At 35.1% G+C, this 24,627-nt stretch overlaps 1 protein-coding gene across 2 annotated transcripts in view; it reads left to right on the top strand.

The window, feature by feature from the left end:
* CFTR (CF transmembrane conductance regulator) overlaps positions 1-24,627 on the top strand; it is a 170,629-nt gene that overhangs the window by 89,532 nt on the left and 56,470 nt on the right. For both annotated transcript variants that reach the window (XM_044246438.1, XM_044246439.1), the window contains exons 12-18: positions 5,459-5,553; positions 7,905-7,991; positions 9,700-10,429; positions 12,406-12,534; positions 20,238-20,275; positions 20,741-20,991; positions 22,471-22,550. In XM_044246438.1, coding sequence (XP_044102373.1) covers positions 5,459-5,553; positions 7,905-7,991; positions 9,700-10,429; positions 12,406-12,534; positions 20,238-20,275; positions 20,741-20,991; positions 22,471-22,550 — 1,410 coding nt within the window. The remainder of the gene's footprint in view (positions 1-5,458; positions 5,554-7,904; positions 7,992-9,699; positions 10,430-12,405; positions 12,535-20,237; positions 20,276-20,740; positions 20,992-22,470; positions 22,551-24,627) is intronic.

The raw sequence follows: 24,627 nt of genomic DNA on the forward strand, positions 1-24,627 counted from the left end.
TAAATACAGTATAATTTGTTATATTGATAAGGAGGAAAACCATATAGCAGGGTCAGTAGATGCTAAAAGTGTACAAAAAATTCAGCAGTCATTTATATTTATAATAAAAATTTTAAAGTAAAAATAGAAGTAGAAGGAAACTTTAAATGCAGTAACTTTTTTTAACCCACCATCCCCAAGTAGACATGATTTTAAATGTTGAAAAATTAATGTCATTTGTCTTAAAATAGGGACAATATTAAATGTTTGCAAAGAGATTGTTTATACAAACAAACAAACAAACAAAAACCCAAAGAAGTTCTAGCAAAGAACAAACAAACAGAGAACATAAGTCCGTTAGAATTATTAAGGGGGCACCTGGGTGGTCATTGCGTTAAGCCTTTGCCTTTGGCTCAGGTCATGATCTCAGGGTTCTGGGATCGAGCCCCACATCAGGCTCTCTGCTCAGCAGGGAGCCTGCTTTCCCCTCTCTCTCTGCCTGCCTCTCTGCTTACTTGTGATCTCCCTCTGTCTCTTTCAAATAAATAAATAAATTTTTAAAAATCTGTAAGAATTATTAAGGGAGTACAATAACATGGCTTGATAGTAGATAAGCATGCAATAATAACTAACTTTCTGTTAAGCTAGCAGTGGTCAACAAGAAATAAAAATGTGGGGCCTGAGTGGCTCAGTGGGTTAAAGCCTCTGCCTTCGGCTCAGGTCATGATCCCGGGGTCCTGGGATGGAGTACCACATTGGGCTCTCTGCTCACCAGGGAGCCTGCTTCCCTTCCTCTCTCTCTCTGCCTGCCTCTCTGCCTACTTGTGATCTCTGTCCGTCAAATAAATAAAAATCTTAAAAAAATAATAAAAAAAAGAAATAAAAATGTAAAGCTATTCAATTCACAATAGTAGAAAAAAATAAAATACCGAGGAGTACTGGTAGGAATGTAAATTGGTGTAGCCACTTTGGGAAACTTTAATTAAAATAATTAAAATTTTTACTACCATATGACCTAGCAATTGCACTTCTGGGTATTTAACCAAAAGAAGCAAAATCACTATCTTGAAAAAATATCTGTACTCCCATATCTATTCCAGCATTATGTAGAATAGCCAACACATGGAAACAACATAAGTATCCATTGACAGATGAGTAGATAAAGAAGATATTTTCTTCTACATATAATGGAATATTATCCAACATTAAAAAAATGAAATCTTTCTGTTTGTGACAACATGAATAGACCTAGAAAATATTATGCTAAGTAAAATAAATCAGACAGAAAAAGATAAACACTGTATGATCTCACTTACACATGAAATCGTAAAATACTGGAACTCATAGATACAGCATACAGATAGGTGGTTTCCAGAAACAGGAGTGGGGTTGGGGTGTGAGAGAGGATGAAATAGATGAAGGTGATCAAAAAGCACAGACTTCCAGTTTTAAGGAAATTAAGTCCTGGGGATATAGTGTGTACACTAAGGTGACCATAGTTAACAATACTGTAGTATATTTTGGAGGAATACTAAGAGAGCAAATCTTGTAAGTTCTTTTCACAAGAAAAATAAATTTGTAACTGTGTGTGGTGATAGATGTTAACTAAATTTATTGTGTGACTCATTTTACAAGGTATACATATAACAAATACGTTGTACACCTGAAATTAATGCAATTTTATATGTCAGTTAATCTCAATTTAAAAATATTAGGGATGGGGGTGCCTGGGTGGCTTTCAGTTAAGGGTCCAACTCTAGGATTTGGCTCAGGTCATGATCTCAGGGTTGTGAGACTGAGCCCCCCCATCCGGCTCTATGCTGGCTATGGACCCTGATTAAGATTCCCTCATTCTCTCTCCCTCTGCCCCTCCCCACTGTGCACACATGTGTACACGCTTGCTCTCTCTCACTCTAAAGCAAACAAATAAATAAAATAATAAAAATAAATAAATCGGGCATAAATCTAACAGGAAGTATATAGGACATATATGAAGAACTGTAAACTCTACTGACAGATCTAAAACAAGGTCTGCCTTGGTTTGAATCCTAGCTCCAAACTAGTTGTGCTATTTTGGAATGATACTTAATCTTTTCTAACTTTCAATTTCTTCACATTTAAAATAAGGATAAGGCTGTATTGAATATTTAAAAAGTTAATACATGTAAAGTACTTAAAATGGTATGTGACACGGGCACCTGGGTGGCTCAGTGGGTTAAAGCCTCTGCCTTCGGCTCAGGTCATGATCCCAGGGATCTGGGATCGAGCCCCGCATCAGGTTCTCTGCTCGGCAGGGAGCCTGCTTCCTCCTCTCTCTCTGCCTACCTCTCTGCCTACTTGTAATCTCTGTCTGTCAAATAAATAAATAAAATCTTTAAAAAAAAAAAAAAAAAGGTATGTGACATACCGTAAGCCCTCAGTATACATTAGCTAATATTACTATTACTTTTGCTGTTGCTGATATTGTTATTATATAGAAGATTAAATGAACAAAAAGAACCATAAGATTTATGAATAAGCGTTGTGCTTTGTCAGATATTAAATCATACTTAATGCCTGTAAAAGATCAAAACCAAAAAAACCCAGCAGAGCATTAGTATAGGAATAGGAAATGGATCAGAGAAATAAGACAGAGAGCCCAAAAATAGATCTTAGAAAATATGAGAATTTTATATATAGTAGATGATATATAAATTTAGAGGAACATTATTTAATGAACTGTGTCTCCTATCTAACTAAAAGGAAAGAAGCTTAGATTCTTACACCAGTATACAAACAAAAATTGTACCTTGAATATCTTTTTTTAATTTTATAAGAATAATAAACATTTTAAGAGAAAATTTAGGATATTACATGAACAATCTGAAAGTGGAGTAGTACTTTTTAACCAATATAGGAATTCCAGATAGATATATTGACTTCATGAAAATGAAAAATTTTGCAGATCACATGGTATAAACAGAGTGAAAACAAATAGCAGAAAAAATTGTTAAGATCTATAACACACAAAGACAAATGAAAGAAATTTGGCTGGAATAGCTTCCTATTTATTATCTTAATAAAATAAAATTAATGTAATAAAATTGCATCTGTGCTCTTTGGACATTTAAATTCAGTAAGGAAAGTGAAAATGTTCATTCATGATCTTCGATTTTTTCTTATTTTCCTCTTCAAATTTCTTGCCTCTTTTATTCTGCCAATATCTTTTTGCTTTTTCTAAGAACATCTACTTCTGACACTATTCCTTTCCCATTTTCTTTCTTTACTCTCTACACTCTTCTTCATTTCCTTTCTTATATGCACACCTTTCTTTTTTGCTTCATGTTTAGTTACCCACCCTTCCTTCATTCTCTCTTTCTCTCTTCTTACATTCCACAAATCATTATTAAATGTTTGTACTGGGCTAGGATTTTGTATCCTCTAAATTCACAATCTATTCCCTAAGTGTAACTATATCATGATCATATTATCAACATGACTACTGGTATTTCTAAATTTTAAAAATATTAAAAGCTTTTAACTAGTGTAGTATTGAACTCAAATCTTGGGAAATGAAAACTCCAGTAATTCCAGCACTGTCTGGCTTTTTAACAGTGTGTTAGAAAATTTGCCTCCTTTATAAAAGCCTTCACTCAATATAGTCACCTAAGGCAACCTCTTCTTTATCTTTTTCACTGTAAAAGATTTATTTTTAAAAAGAGAATGGGATTTGGGGAAGTAAATGTGGTATAGGAGAAAAATACACATGCGAGCTTTCTTGTTATTTGCTCTCAACCAAGTACAGAGGGTGTGGTTCAACCAACAGCTCAGTAAAAACCTAAGGACTGAGGTGTTCTTGGAGGTGCTTCTTCAGTGAGGTTACAGATTTTAGACTCTGGGGTGTGGAATTCAAATGTAGACCTTGTATTTGGATAGATTCCTGCATATGTGCTTTGGCTCATGAGTTGAAAAAAAAAATCATTCAGTTCAGTAGAAGGAAATGAGGCACTTGGTTTGATACATCTCAACCACCAAGGTCTTCCTCACCTGCAGGGGTGCTGGCTTTCGGTGACGTCTTTTTGTGATCATTCTTCAAAGCCTGTGTGATCAGCTCTGCTGAGTCCTACTGTGTCTCCTCCAATATGTCAGCATGTTTTTTTATCTCTGGCCTCTGGTCCCCCTATGTCAGGAGTATTGACTTTAACAGTGCGTTAGGGGCAATGGCTACCATGATTATAGCCTCCCAGAGCTGCCACATAGTTTTTAATATAAATGAATATTTGTTCATTTACCTGCTTTATGAGTTTAGAGTTTTGTTTAGTAAGTTCTATTTAATTTTCATAAGGTAGACAATAGAAACCAATGAATTATAGAAGTAACCATTTTGACAATTTAAATATTGATAATGGTGGTGGTAGGTCAAGGAGATATGATGGATTGCTTCTGGACTGTGAAAGAAAAAGGAGAAAGTTTGTTTTTGTTTTTGTTTTTTTTTTAGAGAAGAAGGTGGTAACAAAAGAGAGGAGTAGATGTTTGGGGATGAGTAGAGCACAGGGAGAGCAACTTTTTTTTTAACTAAAGTGAGAGTTCTACCTACCTCCTTCTTCATGTCTCAGGAGAACCTCATCTCTTCCAGAAAGCCTTCTTGGATTTTCTATTATAGGATACTTCTGTTACAGGATACAATTAATTTGCCAATTAGTCGTGTACTGTTTTGTAACTTATCTTAAAAGAATTAATTAAGTCATTGAGATGTTATTTAGCATTCTCCAGGACTATGGCTTGTCTTCCAGTTTAGACTTAACAATGAGTGGGAATCAAGGACTATTTTTTTTTTATAAATGCTAAACTTCTTTTACAATGCCTGGCATGGATATTGCATGGAGAAGTTCACTAACTGGGAGTAAGGATGTTATGACCCATGTGGACATTGGTGACAAGAGAGGCAGAGTTGATGACAGGAGACTTTGGATTGAGGTGCTAAGGATGGTGGGGAAGAAGACTGGTAGGTGGGCAAGAGATGTATGGAAAGGAATTACCAGTATCCTTGGCCACCCCTCAGTATGCTTAGGTACCATAGGGGATATGAATAGTATTTTTAGTTTTTCTTGTTAGGAGGTTTATTCATGTTTGGAGATTTCCTTTTAAAAGAGTGAGTTTAATTTGGAAGGTAATAGCATTTTAGCACGTTAGCAGTATTTGAATTTGTGTAATAGACTTGTGGATTATATACACACATTTACATACCCATACATGTACATTTAGTTTGCCTTTTGGTTTTTCCAAATCTTATTTCACGGTCATGAAGGACATTCTAAAAACTGAAGAAAAATTTATTTCTAAAATTTCAGGCACATTCTGCCCAATTAAAGTGGTGTTTTAAGTTTCGGCTATGGTTAGAGCGATAGTCTGATATATGACTGCACTTGAAGGAAAATGTACCTTTCAAGTTCGGAAACACATGAACAGTTCCTCTCTAACCTTCTGTTTTTGATAATAGGACATCTCCAAGTTTGCAGAGAAGGACAATATCGTCCTTGGAGAAGGTGGAATCACATTGAGTGGAGGGCAGCGAGCAAGAATTTCCTTAGCAAGGTGAATATCCCATTATTGGTTCAGCAAGCATTTGTTGTAAATATCATGCATGTAAAAATTATAGACATTTCTCTGTTTTTTATATTTTGTTTCTGAAACTGAAAAAGGCCTCGGGTTTTATGATTAGCAGGTGAAGAATCACCTTTAGGAACTACAGATAATGGTTTAGTATTCATATTTGATAAAGATGATGGCTTTTTCAAATGGCATGCTCTTTGGCATCTCTACATTTATTTGCCTTATGGCATGATTTAGTACAAGTATGAGTTTCTGCATAGCACAAGGGGAAAAGTATGCTTTTGTTAAGTCTGTCACAGGACTCCTCATTTACCCCCACCCCACAAGGCATTCACCTGTTTTAAGCTTCTGCTTCTACTTCTTAGTTTATTTAAACATACATTTTTTTTGGCAAATGATGTCACTTGGCTTCAAGTCTGTAATCTTTAAGGGAAAATAAATAGGGTAAGCACGTCTAACATTGTGGGGGACAGTGAAGTCCCTTGGTAGAGACAGTCTTAGTCTCTGCATTTTGAGCTGTCAAAGAAAAGCACATAAAGTTAATTTGTGTCAAGGAGAAGGCTTTGTGGTTAAACTGTAACTTTCAGTTTAAAAAATTATTGGTAATATGAGAAGTCAAATATTCCTCCAGTTTTATTTGAATAGAATTCTTCTCACTGTGTTGCAAGGTTGTTAACAAGAAATCACATTGACTTATTGATATGTTGGCTCCTTTCTCCTACTTTCTCCTGCTTTCAAAGGCTGGAACAGTAAACCCACTGAGCACCTGCAATTGCCTGGTATTATTCTAGGTGGACTGTGTGTGTGTATGTATGTATGTGTAATTTTACTTAACCCTCATATTTCCCTGCAAAGAAAGAATTGTTCTCCCCACTCTGTGAAAGAGATCATCAGATAACTGAGGAAATTAGAGCTTCACTTGCCAAAAACTATATCAGGAAATCGTAGAGTCACAGTTTGAACCAGATCCTCTTGACTCTTGACGTTAAACCATGACTTGATTTTGGGATTACTTATGAAGTCATAAATCACTAGATATGGATAATTCACAGACAATATAATAGCTTCTAAATAGTTAGAAACTGATTAATCTGGGAGCCAAAGGAAAACTTACATTAAGCATTCCATTTCAAATTTAAGATATGTTATATGGCTTCTTGGCATTTAACACAGAATTGAGTTTGTATCAATAAAAGTTTAAAATTTGGTTTTATTGTAAGATACACACAATTTGAGGTACTATTGAAAGTAATTATTTATTATTATTCTGATTGGAATGTGTCATATGTTGTTCAGTTTTAGATGGTGAATGCATTATTTCCATTTCTTGAGAAACTGTGGTCATAAGTATGAAGGGGAGAGAGAAAAACTGAGTAGTGGAGAGGAAAGACCTTGAGGGTACATTTTGATAGGGGTCTTTTATCTAGCTCTTGCATGTTATCTTCAAAAATAATTTACACTGAAGAATTCTTTTAGATTTCACTGCCTTTTTGCCATTTCTGATTGTTGAAATTTACTTCTCTTAGTTACAAGCTGACCGAATACAATTTTTATAGAAAGTACCAAGAATTATATGTAAACACTGAATCCCATGGGTGGGATAGGGGTAATGTCACTAACAACCCACACCTGAAAAAGTTAAATGTTATGAAGATTTAGTCTTATTTCTGTTAATATGGGACTATACCTTCATTTTATTATTGTTCTAAGATCAATTTGATGAAGATTATACTTACTTGTAATTTTTTTTTAACTTGAAAAGTAAAACTGATATGGGTGTACATTTTTGTTGTGTATTATTTATCCTTCACTTGTTTGGAATTCTTACAAATATGGTACAGAGATTGAAATTCTATGGAACAACATATGATAGTAATATTATAGCTGCAAGAATTTTTTGGTAGGGGTCAAATTTACCTCTACTTCGGTGCTGCTATTTCGTTGTGGTCTCTGACATTTTATAGCATCAAAATAGTGTATCTTCTTCTTTGCTTTCCCACCACCATGCAGGATCTTTGAGGGCAGGGACTATGTAATTTTTACCATCATATTCCCAGCACATAGCATGGTGCTTAGCTCTAAACAGATACTATTATTAAAAATATTCTTTTTTTAAGGTAATGTTTTAAATTGTGTGGTATGATGAGATTCAGTTTAACTTCTGCTGGTTTATGCCACTTAATTTAGCAAAGCCACTTCAGTCATTCTTGGAATATTGTAAAAAAACACAAAAATCATTTGTGAATTACCTTTTTGATTTTGATTTAGAACTGTCTGTACTAAATGACAGGAAATATTTTAGTAATCTAATTTCATATCAATTTTCTTTTTAGAGCAGTATATAAAGATGCTGATTTATACCTATTAGACTCTCCTTTTGGATACCTGGATGTTTTAACAGAAAAAGAAATATTTGAAAGGTATGTTCTTCAAATAACTTATAATGCTCATGCTAAAAGACAAGAAAGAACAACTATACCATCAGAGACTGCATTTCACTCTTGAGAATCATGGCCACCATTGTGACTCATTGTGGCAGAAAGACTCATAGTACTTACTTAAATCCGATCTTCTCTTTATAGTCAAAATTCAAGATCAATAACCTTTTCTGACCACCTCATGGTAAACCAATTTCTTCCATTGCTATTGTTACAACAATCATTATCTATGTAGTTTTTGCATTATTATCACCTTATGGCATCTGTTATTTTAATTGGTTATTATACTTGACGTTTTTACTTTTCTGTGTTAGTGTTTTAGTTTATCTTCTCCTTAAACAGGATATTTCTTAAGAAACTAAACAAGCTGAATGTTTTAATGCAGGTGACTGCTCAGACTCTTCATCTACCTTGATACCTCCTACAGAATTTCTTCCTTAGTCACATGAAACTAGGGACTTAAATTTCATGGGAGCTCCCACTGGGGTTCAACATATATAAAATTCCTAAGAGGAGCAGTTTGTTATATGACTTGATTTCAGCTTCAAAATGATTTCATGAACTCTAAAGTAGTTTATTAGGAGAATTATTACAATACTCTTCTGAAATAAGTATTTTAAGCAATAAGGATATAGAGGTATGTGTATGTATAAAATGGTTTGATTACCCCTAGAATACCTTTCCTGGAATTTAAATTTAATACCTAGGATTTTACAATCTTATGAGTGTGATAAGTAATTTCTTACTAATATAAACTTTGTTAGCTATATTAGTATTAAAGTACAATCTCGTATAACTTCTTTCTTTCAAGATTTTATTTATTTTGTTAATTATTTTATTTTAGAGAAGCTGGGATGAGCATGGGGGAGAGGGACAGGAAGAGGAGAAGTAGCAGATTCCCCACTGAGCAGGGAGCCCAAAACAAGGCTAGATCCCAGGACCCTGGGATCGTTACCTGATCTGAAGGCAGATCAAGTCTGACTGAGTGACTGAGGTGCCTCTAGAATGATGCCTCTTTCTATACAATATATGATGTCTTAATGTCAAAACAAAAAGAAACTGGTCTAGTGGTTCTAGATGGTTCTAGTCAGGATTTACTTTTAAACTAAAAGGAAATTTTGTAGAGGAGGGTCAAATTTATTATTCAATTCTCAGGTTTATTATTTTTTTTAATAAATCAGATTAGTTGTGATATTATCTCTTGAGAACTAAATTTGTAGCCAACTTAAAATGTAAAAGGAAATTAATAGAAAATGTAAAGAATGTGAAAGCTCTGACATCTTAAAGGACACAAAAATATAAACCCCCAGGGATCTTTAAAGGTTATCTAACAGTTCTCTCATTTTTTAGATGAACAAACCAAGACCCAGAGGATAACCAATTTGCTCAAATCCAACATTTATCTATATCAGATTTTAATTTCACTCTAGATCTGTTAAACACTCAACTTTAGGGTATAGTATACTGTAATAGTTCAGTAATAATATAGTTCATGCTATACTAATTGAAGAGGTACCAAATTAATTGCTATCATTTACTTTTAGAATTATTTTAAGTATAATAATGACTTTGTTATGATAGCCGTTTTACACAAGAATACATTAATAAAATGTTAGAATATAATACAAAGACTTGTAATAAAATATTTATATAATTGATATCTTATTTATATCTTTTTATATTCTTAAAGCTGTGTCTGTAAATTGATGGCTAACAAAACTAGGATTTTGGTCACTTCTAAAATGGAACATTTAAAGAAAGCTGACAAAATATTAATTTTACATGAAGGTAGCTGCTATTTTTATGGGACATTTTCTGAATTACAAAATCTACGGCCCGACTTCAGCTCAAAGCTCATGGGATATGATTCTTTTGACCAGTTTAGTGCAGAAAGAAGAAATTCAATCATAACTGAGACTTTACGGCGTTTTTCATTAGAAGGAGATGCGCCTGTCTCCTGGAATGAAACAAAAAAGCAATCTTTTAAACAGACTGGAGAGTTTGGTGAAAAAAGGAAGAACTCTATTCTTAACCCAATGAATTCTATCAGAAAATTTTCAGTTGTACAGAAGACTCCATTACAAATGAATGGCATTGAAGAAGATTCCGATGAGCCTTTAGAGAGAAGGCTGTCCTTGGTTCCTGATGGTGCTGAGCAAGGAGAGGCCATCCTGCCTCGAAGCAACATGATCAACACCGGCCCCACGTTGCAGAGACAACGAAGGCAGTCTGTTCTGAATCTGATGACATGCTCCCCAGGGAACCAAGGTCAAAGCTTTCATGGAAGGACAGCCTCATCCACACGTAAAATGTCGCTGGCTCCTCAGGCAAACTTAACTGAAATAGATATATATTCAAGACGGCTATCTCAAGATAGTGGCTTGGAAATCAGTGAGGAAATTAACGAAGAAGATTTAAAGGTATGTGTAAATGATCAGTGGTTTTGTGTTTGTCACTGAGTGCAACTGAGTGAAATACAGTATATAATATGATATAAAACTTACTCAAATTGTGGGCTGAAGATGAGGATTATTTTAAGTGTCAGAAAGTCTGGAGTCCACGAATTCTATAAGCAACTTCAAAATGTACAAGAATAAACTATTTCCTTTGGCAAAGAATGTATCTCTTCCCGTAAAATGTATCGAAAGGGCTAGTGTTGGGTGATAATTATTATAAATTTAGTAAATTATAAACTATTATAAATCTTCTTTGTTACCACCTTAAAACCTCTGTGGAAAAAAGTGGAGTATAAATAAATATATAAACAAATAGCAGCTTCAGTTATTTAGAGGCCAAGGGGTATTTGGTATGGAGGTAACCTGTGTAAGGTATATAAGCATCTAGTCTCTCAGTTATACATTTGTGTGGGCTTCTTTTTATCTTTTAAATTTGCTTTATAAGGTGGCTCTCTGGACAGGTGTTTCTTAAAGAAGTTATATGAAACTCAATGCATGTTAGTGCCAACCTTCAGATAGAAAGTCTTCTATATTAAGTTTTGAAGAACAAAATGCTTTTTTTCTTCAAATAGGAGGCAACATAAAAGGGGAGGGTTTTTGTTTATTGTGGTTTTTGTTTTTTTTGATTGTTTGTTTTGTTTTTGTTGTTGCTAGAAAAGTTCCTCAAGCGCCTTGCATGAATTGGGCAGCATTGTAATGAATTGACCTGTTTTCATAGTGAAGATCATTTAAGAGTAGTATGACCTTTGGCAAGGCACAAGTCATTTAACATCTTGGGACCCAAATTTCCTGCTCTGTAAAATGAGAGAACAGAACAGATGATTTCTAAAATGCATGATTTCAGTATTTCTACAATTTTACAAAGGGTTCCTAAGGGATGATTTATCTGTATGGTTTTAATTTCAATCCGAATGAGATCTCTCAAACCAGAACTATGAATTTCATTGTAAAGAATGATCTCTTTAACTGATAACAGTTAGTATTTACTGATTGCTTCTGAGCCAGGCAGTGTAGTCCTGATTTAGTCCCAGATTTAGTCCTCACTCCTATCCCAGGAGGTATGCATCCTTATCCTCGTTTACAGACAAAATAACTAAAGTTTGGAGAAGTCCAGCTGCCCAAATTTAGGCAGCTCCTAGGAAGTCAGTGGTGGAGTTCAAATTCAAATCCAGGCTTGTTCACTTCTAGAAATTTTTACTTCGAATCGGTGTGCTGTATTCCAATTTCACAGAACCTCTCTGAGTTTCTGAGGCTGCTTTTATGAATTTTGTTGACTTCTTAAGAAAACAAAAGTATCTTTTCCCTTGGGAATATCTGGGCTTGCTCTTTTTCAGATTTTGGAAACGCATCTACCAAAGGACAGATAAAAACTTCAGGGAAATATGCTGAAGATTAGAATTATATAATTTAAGTCATATCTGGAAAGAGAGATAATCCCAGTTTCTGAGGATATCAACTGGCCTTCAGTTGATACAGATATCAACTGGCCTTCACTTCTCTAGGCAGACTTCTGTAGCCAGCAAAATTCCAAACTATATTTGTCCACAGAGCCCTGAAGAAATGGGTTAAATGAAGGAGAGTTCTAGCAACTTCAGCTTGATGGTACTATTTATTTGATAAAAGGTGTGATGTTGCTGTTAAACATTAAAATGGTAAAAATTGTCCAAAATCAATACAGTTGTATTATCAGTGACTTATTTCCAGAATTTTGAAAAATTCCAGCATTTCTCATTTTTCAAAAAGTTGTGTTCTTCTAGTGGACATTATAGTGGCTATAGAGTGACATCACACAGGTCATTCGTGATGGTTCATATTTAATGAAACTCATTAGCTTCAAATACCAGTGTTCCTTTATTTCCACACATTCATTCCAAATAAAACCACAGTGATGGTGTGAAACTCTGTTTTCTCCCTGTAATAACCATGATTCTCTTTGTTAGGAGTGCTTTATTGACGATGTTGAAAGCATACCACCAGTGACGACATGGAACACATACCTTCGATATGTTACTATCCACAAGAGCTTAGTTTTTGTGCTAATTTGGTGCTTAGTTATTTTTCTGGCTGAGGTAAGAATTTTCTGTTGTAAAATATTATTGTGATTTAAAGTTATATTAAGAGATTGGAAGGAGATATATATATATGCATATATAATGTGTACTTATCTACACATAGATATAAATATATGGATATATTTATAGTTTTACATTATATAATGAAATTTATAGTTTCATATAGTTCTGTGCTATTTTGCTGTTTCATATATAACATATAAAATATATTTAAATCATCTAGTTGAAGAGCTTTTAGTAGAAAGGTTCAAAACCTCTAAGTAGAATGCCTTTATATGGATTGAGATTAAACAGTGAAAATTATTCTTTACTCAGTTTTAAGTTCACTTGACTATACATAGTGCATTATTGAATATGCAGGTAATGAATCACCATCTTTAAATGACTATCTTCACAAATTGAAATAAATATGTATTTATGGTTTGGTAACCATTTTAAGTAATCCTTTCAGAGATCCACATCATCTCCTTGCTTATAGAATTTGTCTGTCTTTGGTGCCACCATCTTGGTCTCTTTGTTACACCTTTGCTGTCTGTTGCATCACCAGATTAAAACAACAAGGGAGGGAAGTGCCAAGAACATAGTAGGGACTACAAGTGCAGTACACAACCATGTAAGACATTCTTGAAGCTGGATGGTGGCTGAGGCTTCTCTCTAGATGAGGAGAAGCCATCAATATGCCAGAAAGAGCCTGGCAGAGAATGTCTGTGGGTGAAGTGGCTTGGAGGCTGAATGGAGAGCATTTGCCCTCCAGTTGTCTGAGGGGGCCAAGGGAAACGTGGCACTAGCCAAGGACTTGCTGTAAGGGAAGTTGGGATCAGTTTTGCTAAATCTTTTTGTTTATTGAGATAAGATAGAAATCCAGATTTTTTTCTGTGAATTCTTCCCATTTTTAAAATGTAGATAGCTGATTAAATAAAAACAAGCAAATGAGCACTAAGTGAGTTCAACAAACACACGTGTGGGTTGGATTCAGCCTGTGAATGACTAGTTGCCCTAGATACTTTTCCCAGGTGACACTGCTGGATGCGCCCTAATATACAAGCTAAATCTATGAAGTCCCATACTGCCTTCAGGGAAGAAATGACCGAGGTGAAGAACTGCCTCTCCTGAGACAGTGTAAATGTATATGTAACCGAAAACCAATCTTATAGCTATAGGTGTTTTCCTATTGTTGGGATGTTTCTAACCTCAGTAATGTGGTTCACATAGAATATCAACACTTCTCCCTGATCAACTAAATATCAAAAGGTATATATATATAGCAAAAAGTTGTAGATACTTTTTTTTTACTGATAAACCATCAGTTTCCATTTATTCTTTGAGTTCTGGTGATATCTCTTCTTTTGTAAATTAAGACACCAGGTGGAGGTTTGCTGTGAGTTGTGTAGTACTCTGCTGACTCTGGTATTGCATGCACTTGGCCGTAACCTCAGTCTGTCTTGTTAACACTATGAAATGGAGTAAGGTAGTTAATCACTCTGAGCCTCAATATCCTCATCTACAAAATGGAGATTGTAATAGTACGAACTTCCTAGGTCATGTTTGCGAGTTAAGACACATCATGGCTGTAAAGCACTTAATATAGGGCTTGGCACATGGTGAGCAATGCTGGTTGCTGCTCTCATTGACATCCTTAATGTCATACGTTATTATAAAGCTCAAGATAGTCTGAGGTGGGCAAGTCCATAACTGAGATATAATGAAAGTTTCAATAATCCCTTTTATACTTTAATAAAAATATGGGGTTGGGTAATTTGACACTCTCGCATGAGTCAAAAATTGCTTTGAAATGTATTTTAAATTTACCTCATTAATCTCTGCTAGTCATGCCAAATGACCAGCACTAATGTGAATGAAGCCTAGTCTTGTGTTACATTTAATCTCAAACCAGCCCTTAGTAACTGTTAATGATTTAAATCGCTGCACTGGAAGGTCACATTTCTTGATTGTCTCCAATTTATAGAGTTACATAGGAAAAAATGGTCCTCTCTGAATATGGTGATGATTTATGTTAATTTACAGGATCTTTGTCCTATCCAGCTCTGTAGAGTTTAACTTATGCTCCTTTCAAAATGGTGTATAATTAATTAACTAATTAGTGATTGAGCATTGTGCTGCTGTTCTTGCATACAATATTACTAGCTCATTTAATCATGAAGTCAGTGACCCTTTGTCTTTAAGTTAGAAACTAAATTACAAGAGAGAATGTAAATGATTAGTGGAGCCCTCCCGGTTATGCCAGAAAAAAATGTCTTTTTAATGGACAAAAGACATTGATAATGCCATTTTCTAGGCAAGAAATGATATACTATGGTGAGGTTTTTTGGCTAATATCCTGGGGGCATTGCCAATAAAGTGGTTATCAAAATTTTGATTAACAAACCTTGGTGTGACAGTAGACAAACAACAATTATTTTAATGATGTGCACGCTATATTGCTAAACACTGATGTTCACAATTATGTCACTTTCTTTATGTCACCATATTTACATGGTTCTTCTTTTACATTAAACTTCTCTCTTAATACCAGTGTGCCCCTTTCTCATTACCATTGACATATCTCTTGAGTATGCATCATGGTGCAGGTACTAACCCCAGAAGATAGCTTAGTTCTTTTAAACCTTTGTTTAGAGCCTTATACTCATCATGATCAACCTGAAGAAAGGTTAAGATACATTTCTTCCTTGATGACAGTAATTTATCCATTTTTAGTTTTCATAGATACCATACTTCAATTTAGATTTTATGATTTTATCAGTTGGTTCCAAATGTTTCCCTTTCTTATATCTTCAAAGCATGAAACTGAAAATATTAGTTTGATTTATGCAGTTTGTTATCACATATCATTAATGTGTTATTTTGATAAGGGAGTCAGTCTACCTTTATATTTTTATATGATTTTTTTCTACTGCAAAGCAATATTTTCTATAAATTCTTTGATATTAGCACCAAGGGCATAGGCTATAAAATTTCTTTCTTTTTTAAAGATTTTATTTATTTACTTGAGAGACAAAGAGGCAGAGAGGGGGATGAATGGGGGGAGGGCAGTGGGAGAGAGAGAGAGGGAGAAACAGACTGCCCGATGAGCAAGGAGCCCGACATGGGGCTGAATCCCTGGACCTTGGGATCGTGACCTGGGTGGTAGGCTTAACTAACTGAGCCACCCAGGTACCCCAGGCTATAAGATTTCTATCATGTTGGGCTTTCTAGTGCTCCTGCTTGACAGTACTCACTGACTAGGTAGAGAAATACAAAGAGTAAGAAACAGTTTCCTTTTATAATAACCAGAGGGTATTGTTGACTGGAGTATCTTAAGATCCTAAGCTTAGTATTTTCATTCTGTAATTTTTTTTTCTTTTAAGATTTTATTTATTTATTTGACAGAGATCACAAGTAGACAGAGAGGCAGGCAGAAAGAGAGAGGAGGAGGAAGTAGGCTCTCTGCTGAGCAGAGAGCCCAGTGCGGGGTTCGATCCCAGGACACAGGGATCATGACCTGAGCTGAAGGCAGAGGCTTTAACGCACTGAGCCACCCAGGTGCCCCTTCATTCTGTAATTTTTAAGAAATGTGCCAGATTACTGCTGTATCCTATTCTTTTGTGATTTATCATCTCTTTGTTAAGAAGGAAGCCCTGAGTAGACTTATATTACTAGTAAAATAGACATGTAATATATTCCCATAGTACTTCTGCTATAACTGATTAATAATAATCATTTTAATGCAGCTTTCCTTAGCATGGATCTATGTTTTGGGGCATGATTTGAAAATGGGTCACTTTGCTACTACTGCCTGCCATTCATGCAGCTATTTACTCCTTCAACACATATTTCTTTCAATGTGTTAAACAATTCTGTGTTTATAGTGTGTTCTGTGTGGATAGTGAACAAAATAGAGCTCATGGGTGGAATGCACTAATGTACTGATGTGCATTATGTTAGCTGAACACTTATAATGCTGTGCTCCTTTGGTAACAACTCAGAATAACAGTTGTACTTTAATAGGTATTCGTTCACGTACAGATCTCATTGTGTGATTTAGGAGTAGATCTGAATCCTGTGTATCTAAAAACTTGTAGAATAAATTGGTTTGGATTCTTTAACTTTACCCCACATTACATGACATGTAATCTGCTTTTTCAAATGTGTGGTTTTTTTTTTAAAGATTCATTTATTTATTTCAGAGAGAGAGAGAAAGAGCATTGTTGGGGGTAGAGGGAGAAGGAGAGAGGGAATCTCAAGCAGACTCCCCACGGAGCACAGAGCCTGAGGCAGACTCAGTCCCACAACCCTGAGATCATGACTAGTTAGATGCTCAACAAGCTGAGCCACCCAGGGGCCCCAATACTGGCTACTTCTTTTTCATCTTGGGGTCATTGGCACAGTTCATGAATCATCATCTTGATAATCCATGGAGTGGTCCTCAGAGATGCCATCATCAGATTTTGAGTGCAGAGATGCCGTCACTGGATTATTACATGGATATGTAATAAATACTGTCTACAGCCCTATAATTATTATAATCTATACATGCATTGTCAAGTGAAGTAGCCACTAGCAATATATAAATTTTAAGTGAAATTAAGTAAAATAAAATGAAATTTAAAATTCAGTTTCTCGGTCACATATACTAGCCACATTTCCAGTGATCAAGTGTCCCATGTGATAAGTGGCAACAAAATTGAACAATGCAGATATAGTAGAAATCATTGTAGAAATTTCTTTTGGGCATTGCTGATTTAGACTATACTGTTTCCTAGGTGATACGGATTGAAGTTTAAATCCCTAAAAAAAAATAATAAAGGCATTTTGCTTTTTATTGACCCAGGACTGTCTCTCTATAATAAGCTGTATGAACTTTGAAACATTTTGAAATGAAATGATAGAACTTGCTTAATCAATTGTTTCTATTATGCCCCCAAATATTTGTACTTATATCATTATGTCAAGTCCTTGGAAGGGTTTTTGTTTCAGTCAACAAAAGTAGTTTGCGGTGGAAGTTCTGTGTCTCTATCTACTAGTGGTCTCTATTTACAACAGCCAGGAAATAACTTTATATTATGTTGACTAGACCAGTTCTTTGGAAAACTGCTTTGTTTATTGTTCATCACTAAATATTATAAAATATTTGTTTCTGGGAATTATTCTTATCCCAAGAATGTTGGCAATGCCAGAAATATTGACACTCCTTTAATTGGAGTGTCAATATTTCTTTAATTGGAACAAAGAGGGGCTATAATAACCAAAGAGTGACTCAGAAGTATACCCTTACCTAGGTTCTTGAGTGATTTTATTAGTCTTAGAAAATAGGAAAGCATTTGTACTGGAACACAGACTTTTGAAATAGCCAGATTATTGCCTTTTTTCTTGTCAATTTGAATTTTCTTAAATTTCAAGGAAACAAATTATTTTTTCTCTTCTTTACTAATGCAGTGCATGGAGGCTATGTGTACAATGAAAAAAGTAAGAAAGTAAGAATGGTAACATTAGATTTTTCATTATTATACTCCTGATAATGTGAATTAAACTACAACTTACACACCTCTTTTTTTTTTTTATTTTATTTATTTATTTGAGGGGGAGATAGAGGTAGTGACAGAGATAATGAGAGAGAGAGCATGAGTTGGGAGGAGAGAGAGAGGGAGCCCGATGTGGGGGCTGGATCCCAGGACCCTGGGGTCATGATCCGAGCCAAAGGCAGATACTTAACTGACTGTGCCACCCAGGCACCCTGTACACCTCTTTAAAATACAGAACTTTATAGCATAATTTCTTAGTTAATCCCAAATGTTCTCTATACATTTTTATATAGTACTGTTAGATACTTTGAGTATGAAAGAACACTTGAGACTTCTTATACCAAGTATATTTGTTTCTTCTCTCTTAATTTTTATGTAGGATTAATTTTCAGATAATTTTACTCACAGTTTCTTGGTTTTTTGCTATTAGGTCTTTGGTAAAGTTAGTTTTAGGAGAATTGTATAATCATAGTCATTTGTAGTATCACAATTGTGATGGCATTAGCAGAAGATTGTCCAGAGGTTTTGGGAGAATAGAATAGCAAATTGAAATAGAACTGAGTGAAGATCTCTTAAATATTGAAGGAACTAAAAACATCACAGTTGTTTAAAAAATTTTATTTTTCAGTTATGGTGTAGAATATTTATTCCTTAGACAAAAACTTCCACCTTGGGAAAGTCTGAGTAGTACTAGTTAGTGTATATTTTCACCTAAAGTGGATGTTTTGTCTTTATAACAAACTGAATTTATAATAAACTGAATTTTCATACCGTTGAGACCTTTTTTTTTTGGGTGAATAATCTTTTTCTAATTTTAATTTCTTTGTTTTTAAGTTTTTATCGTAATCATCCAGTGTTCATCACAAGTGCATTCCTTAATCCTCATCACCTATTTCATCCATCCCCCCGTCCACCTCCCCTCTGATAACTGTTGGTTTGTTCTCTGTAGTTAAGAGTCTATTTCTTGGTTTGTTTCTCTCCTTTTTTCCCCTTTGCTCATTTGTTTTGTTTCTTAAATTCCACAAATGAGTGAAATCCTATGGTATGTCTTTCTCTGACTAACTTCACTTAGCATTATACTCTCTGATTCCTTCCATGTCATTGCAAATGGCAAGATTTCATTCTTTTTTATGACTAAATAATATTCCTTCTGAGTGTGTATATGAGTGTGTGTGTGTGTGTACACCACATCCTCTTTATCCATTCATCAGTCAGTGGACACTTGAGCGGCTTCCATGTCTTGGCCATTATCTATAACACTGCTATAATCATATGGGTGCATGTATCCCTTTGAATCAGGGTTTTTTGTATTCTTCGGATAAATATCCAGTAGGGCAATCGATGGATCGTAAGGTAGTTCTATTTTTAACTTTTTCAGGAACCTCTATACTGTTTCCCACAGTGGCTGTTTGCATTCCCAGTTTACATTCCCACCAACAGTTCACGAGGCTTCCTTTTTCTCCACATCCTCTCCAACACCTATTATTTCTTGTGTTATTGATTTTAGCCATTCTGATGGGTGTGAGGTAATATCTCATTGTGGTTTTGATTTACATTTCCCTGATGATAAGTGATGATGAACATCTTTTCATGTGTCTGTTGGCCACCTGGATGTCCATTCATATCTTCTGACGATTTTTAAATGGGATTTTTTGTTCTGGGGATGTTGAGTTTTATAAGTTCTTCAAATATTTTGGATGCACTCTTGAGACTTTTAATTACTTTTCATAAATATTTATATATTTTCCAATAATTAATTGGTTTCATAAGAATTAGTCTCTCATCCATTGCAATAAATGAAATTATTTATGACAACTAACTAAATAAGTGATCTGCCAGTATGTTATTAGTCTCTTTATAAGGAACAAAGTTTATTATTTAAATAATTTAACTATAATCTTAGCTCCTCTGTGAGATTCCATGAATAGTGCCTATTGAATGGTGGAGAAAAAAGGCAAAGTATTTAAAACAGTAAAATTTGAATTCTATTAACTTAACATGTTATCACCACAGATAATAATTTCTAGAACAATTATTGCAGCTGCTAGATCCAGGAAAGCAAAGCAAAGGAAAATGAGATTGTGTGTATTTTGCTTTTGGTGGTGGTAGCATTAGAGGTGATTACGGGAGGAATAGATAGAGATGTTGAAAGAAAATCAAATGTGTATTGTTTTATTCCAGGTGGCTATTTCTTTGGTTGTGTTGTGGCTACTTAAAAAGTGAGTATTCCATGTCCCATTGCAGATTATATTTTGGTTCTATTGATTATATGGGTCTTATTAAATATTGTAATATCCATGGTACTTCATTTCCCCATAGTATTATAAAAATGGAAAATTAAGTTCTTTTGTTTAAATTGTAAGCAAATGCAGTTTCGGCAGCTGTTTGCCAGTTCCCAAAGGATTTAGCTATGTTTAGCTTTCATAAAATGCAATACAGATTTTGAAAGGGGCATTTTACATTTAGTATTTTCTCAGACTGATTAGTAACGGTCAATTTTATGTTTCAGTGGTGAAAAAATGTACTCTACTTCATTGCAATAGTAAGTCCTTGCGATCAAAGGCATAACGCATGCTAATGAAATATGTGTGTTTCTTCAGACTCAAGTTCAGTTTTATCTACATGTATTGGAAATTCAGTGGGTGAGTTTGGATGCCAAGTAATGATTTCTTTTTGCTTTGCAGAACAGCTTCTCAAGACAAAGGGAATAGTACTCAGAGCATAAATAGCAGTTACACAGTGATCTTCACCAGTACCAGCACATACTATGTTTTTTACATTTATGTGGGAGTAGCAGACACTTTGCTTGCCCTGGGATTCTTCAGAGGTTTACCACTGGTGCATACTCTAATCACAGTGTCGAAAATTTTACACCACAAAATGTTACATGCTGTTCTTCAAGCACCTATGTCAACCCTCAACGCGTTGAAAGCAGGTATTTGACTAGGTATACAAAATGATACTGCTGATCCACAATCAAAAGGTCCTATGATTTCATTGGTTTTTTTAGCAGCAACGTTGACTTTTGATGGAAGCATCTTCCTTGTGACTGGCACGCATACTTCTTAGATGATGTAGTCTATCAGACACTGCTGCTCCTTGTTTTTCTGTCTTAGCTAGCAAACATGTTGCTGATGGGAGTGTAGCAACAGAAACAGGCCTTCTGCATTAGTGTCCTTCTCAATTCAGATAATTGTTCTAACCCCATTTTCAGGTATCTTATTGTCAATGTATAGTATTATTTAAAAGAAAAGAATTGAAGTGACCAAGGAAAATATAAAATTCTTTTACTAATGAAGTCTTTTGATGAGATAGAATAATCTAGTTTCATGTAACTGTTAAAAGATGATCAAATAAATTTGCTCTAAGGTTTTCTTTTCTTTTTTTTTTTTTATTTCTTTCTTTCTTTTGGTGGAAGTGGAAGAATAAATCCAGAACATATTTTTAAAGTACTTTTTGACACCATTATAGAGGTTGGTAAAAGGGCAAAAACTTGCCCTGTAAGATAAATAAGGTCTGAGAAGCTAATCTATAATATGTTGACGATAATTGAAAACACTATGTAATATCACTGAAATTTACTAAGAGAGTAAAAAAAAGGTAAATATGAGAGATTATGGGGAACTTACTTTGGGTGGCATTAAATATTAAACTAAGAATTTTGGACTTTATCATGCAGTTAATGAGGGGGTTGGATGATAAGATTCAATATCACTTTCTTTGTACTGTATGATGTTTTATCTAATTGTGTCTTCAACTGCACCTGGACAATGAATTCCTTAAGGGCAAGGAGCATGGCTTATTCACCTGTTATCTCAGTGCCTAGAATTATGCCTGGCACATAGTATACACTACATATATATTTTTTGTTCATTGAAAGGAAAAATTATCAGATTTATAAACATGAGTCTGGAATTCAGAAGACAGGCTAAAGCTTAGATTGCCAGTAAAGAGGGTGGAAAGAGAGAACATGACAAAGAAGGTCCACATAAGAGGCAGGCAGAAATTAAGAGTAACCATGGGTTCTGCTTAGGTATGTCAGAAAGGTGTAGAAGTCAGAGGAGAGGGAGAGCCACACATTATGGGATAGAGATGTACGGGAATCGTGTTAGCATATCTAGTAAATTATCATTAAATTCAGGCTTGCAAGTGTGAGATGGTAGTAGTAGGATGAATCTTACCTCAGTCTGCATTTTATGAAGTTTTAAAAAGTAGGAGACCATAAGTGGAGCACAGTTGCTTTGTACAACACTAAACTTTTCTGATTTCTTATTTATCTTATTACATGCTAATCCTTATTTGAGTTCTGAATGCTTCTGCTGTGATCCAGATTGATCTTTTCAAGATTACTTTTGATTTGTCTTTTCAAGATTACTGGTTTTTTTTGTGGAATTTATCTTCCTTTATATTATAGGTGGGATTCTTAATAGATTCTCCAAAGACATAGCAATTTTGGATGATCTTCTGCCCCTTACCATATTTGACTTCATCCAGGTTTGTAAAAATAAGAATTACTAAGTGTCTTTACATTTGTCATACTTTTAAAAACAATTAGAAAAAGAGGTAAATTAAGTTTTGCTTATTTTTCTTTTGAGAGTTGAAATCCTATCTATTGTGTTAATTCTGTCAATATCAAAAGTCTTCAAAATAGGCATAAATTTAGTAAATTCAGTGATAAGTCGGAATTGTTTACCGGACCCAAACCTAAGGCAATTCCACATTTAGATATAATAGCCATGTGCTTGGGAATGATTTGAAAGATATAATAGACCATCTTTCCCCAAATCACTGTCTACAAAGTATGACATTCTTGAATCGGCATTACTGTTTCATGGAAGTCACCTGTCTCCAAGGGGCCCATGTTAAAAATAAAAAGCTATTCCTTGATGGGCTACAGTTTCAACCAATCTTATCCAATAATAATGGATAATAGCCCAGACTGGCTAGCCAGCATCCTCACAGTAAGGACCATAATACAGGACAGAAGAACGGATACATTTCAAAGCAGATGAGAGGGGAAAGAGCCCTAGTGAGGACTGTCCCTGGGCAACAGATTTGAAGAGGCCGCTGGCTCTGAGCGTGTATCCCTGGGGTGTGATGATTGACTGAAAGTGAGAATGAGAAAAAAAGGAAAACATGGAGATGAAGATGACCTAGGGGATGTGTATTAGGACTCTATGAGTGGCAGGACTTAAGGAATGTGTGAGTTAATGACCTTGGCTATTGGACCAGGTTTGAAAACAGCTTCCTTTGTAGCTTAGGTCAAGCAAATACAGTCTCCATGATATTCTTGGAGAGACAGCTGGAACATTGCAGCCCATCTTATGATGAGTCATTCTCTCTTCCCCCTCCCCCATAATAATACTTTATAGAGAAGACCTGTAAAACAAAATAAGGGCTACCACATTTGTGTGTATACACAACTGACATTGGCAGGTGCAGAAAAACGAGATTGTCAGTTTGCCTCATCTGCAATGATTGGCACAATTAAACATATTAACTGTTCCACATGAGCATTTTGGATTTCCTTCAGTTTCTCTGTTTAAAGATATAACTCAGTAATTGCTGCTGGAATTCTTTTATTGATGCTTTGGTGCCATACATTTGAAGGAGCATGTCCCATGTCTTTAAATGCAGTTGATCTGTTCCTCATTCTAGGAGCGTAATGGACTGGTCCCAAATATAGTATTATTAAATTAGGTACAAACTGGAGCATGGACATCTTGACATGATTGCAAAAGGATTCAGAAATTGGCCCTTGATAATTTTTTTTTATTATTCTAGTTAGTTTACTATTTTCTGAATCAGTGTGAAGCTTGCTTCAGAAATCCTGTGGGACAAAAAAATTTTTTAGTCTCTATTTTATAAATTAACACTTTTTAGAAACCTGGCAATGGGCCTGAAACCCTTTCTGTTTAAAGCAATGTGAATAGTTTTTCTTCAACTTCTAATGTTTTTTCGATTCATCTGTTGTGGTTTCACAAGTAATTTTGGAAGGGCTCTTTTATTTATTTAATTTCCCTATTTTATTTAGAAGAGGGCTTTACATGAAACATAACATATAATAACCAAATGGCAGGAAAATCTGCTTAGTTTTGATTTTATTTAAAAATCAGTCATTCGGGGGCGCCTGGGTGGCTCAGTGGGTTAAGCCACTGCCTTCGGCTCAGGTTATGATCTCAGGGTCCTAGGATCGTGTCCCGCATCGGGCTCTCTGCTCAGCAGGGAGCCTACTTCCCTTTCTCTCTCTCTGCCTGCTTCTCTGCCTACTTGTGATCTCTCTCTGTCCAATAAATAAATAAAATCTTTTTTTAAAAAAATCAGTCATTCGGGGTACCTGGGTGGCTCAATCGGTTAAGTGTCTGCCTTCAGCTCAGGTCATGATCCTGGAGTCCTTGGATCAAGTCGCTACATCAAGTTCCTTGCTTAGTGGGGAGGCAGCTTCTCCCCCTCCCTCTGCTACTCCCTGTGTGCTTGCTCACTCTCTGTCAAATAAGTAAATAAAATCTTAAAAAAAAAATCAGTCATTCATCACAGTTTTATTATAAAAAACTTGTCTAGATTGTGAGCT

The sequence above is a fragment of the Neovison vison genome, chromosome 4, assembly GCF_020171115.1.
Source record: "Neovison vison isolate M4711 chromosome 4, ASM_NN_V1, whole genome shotgun sequence".
Lineage (NCBI taxonomy): Eukaryota > Metazoa > Chordata > Mammalia > Carnivora > Mustelidae > Neogale > Neogale vison.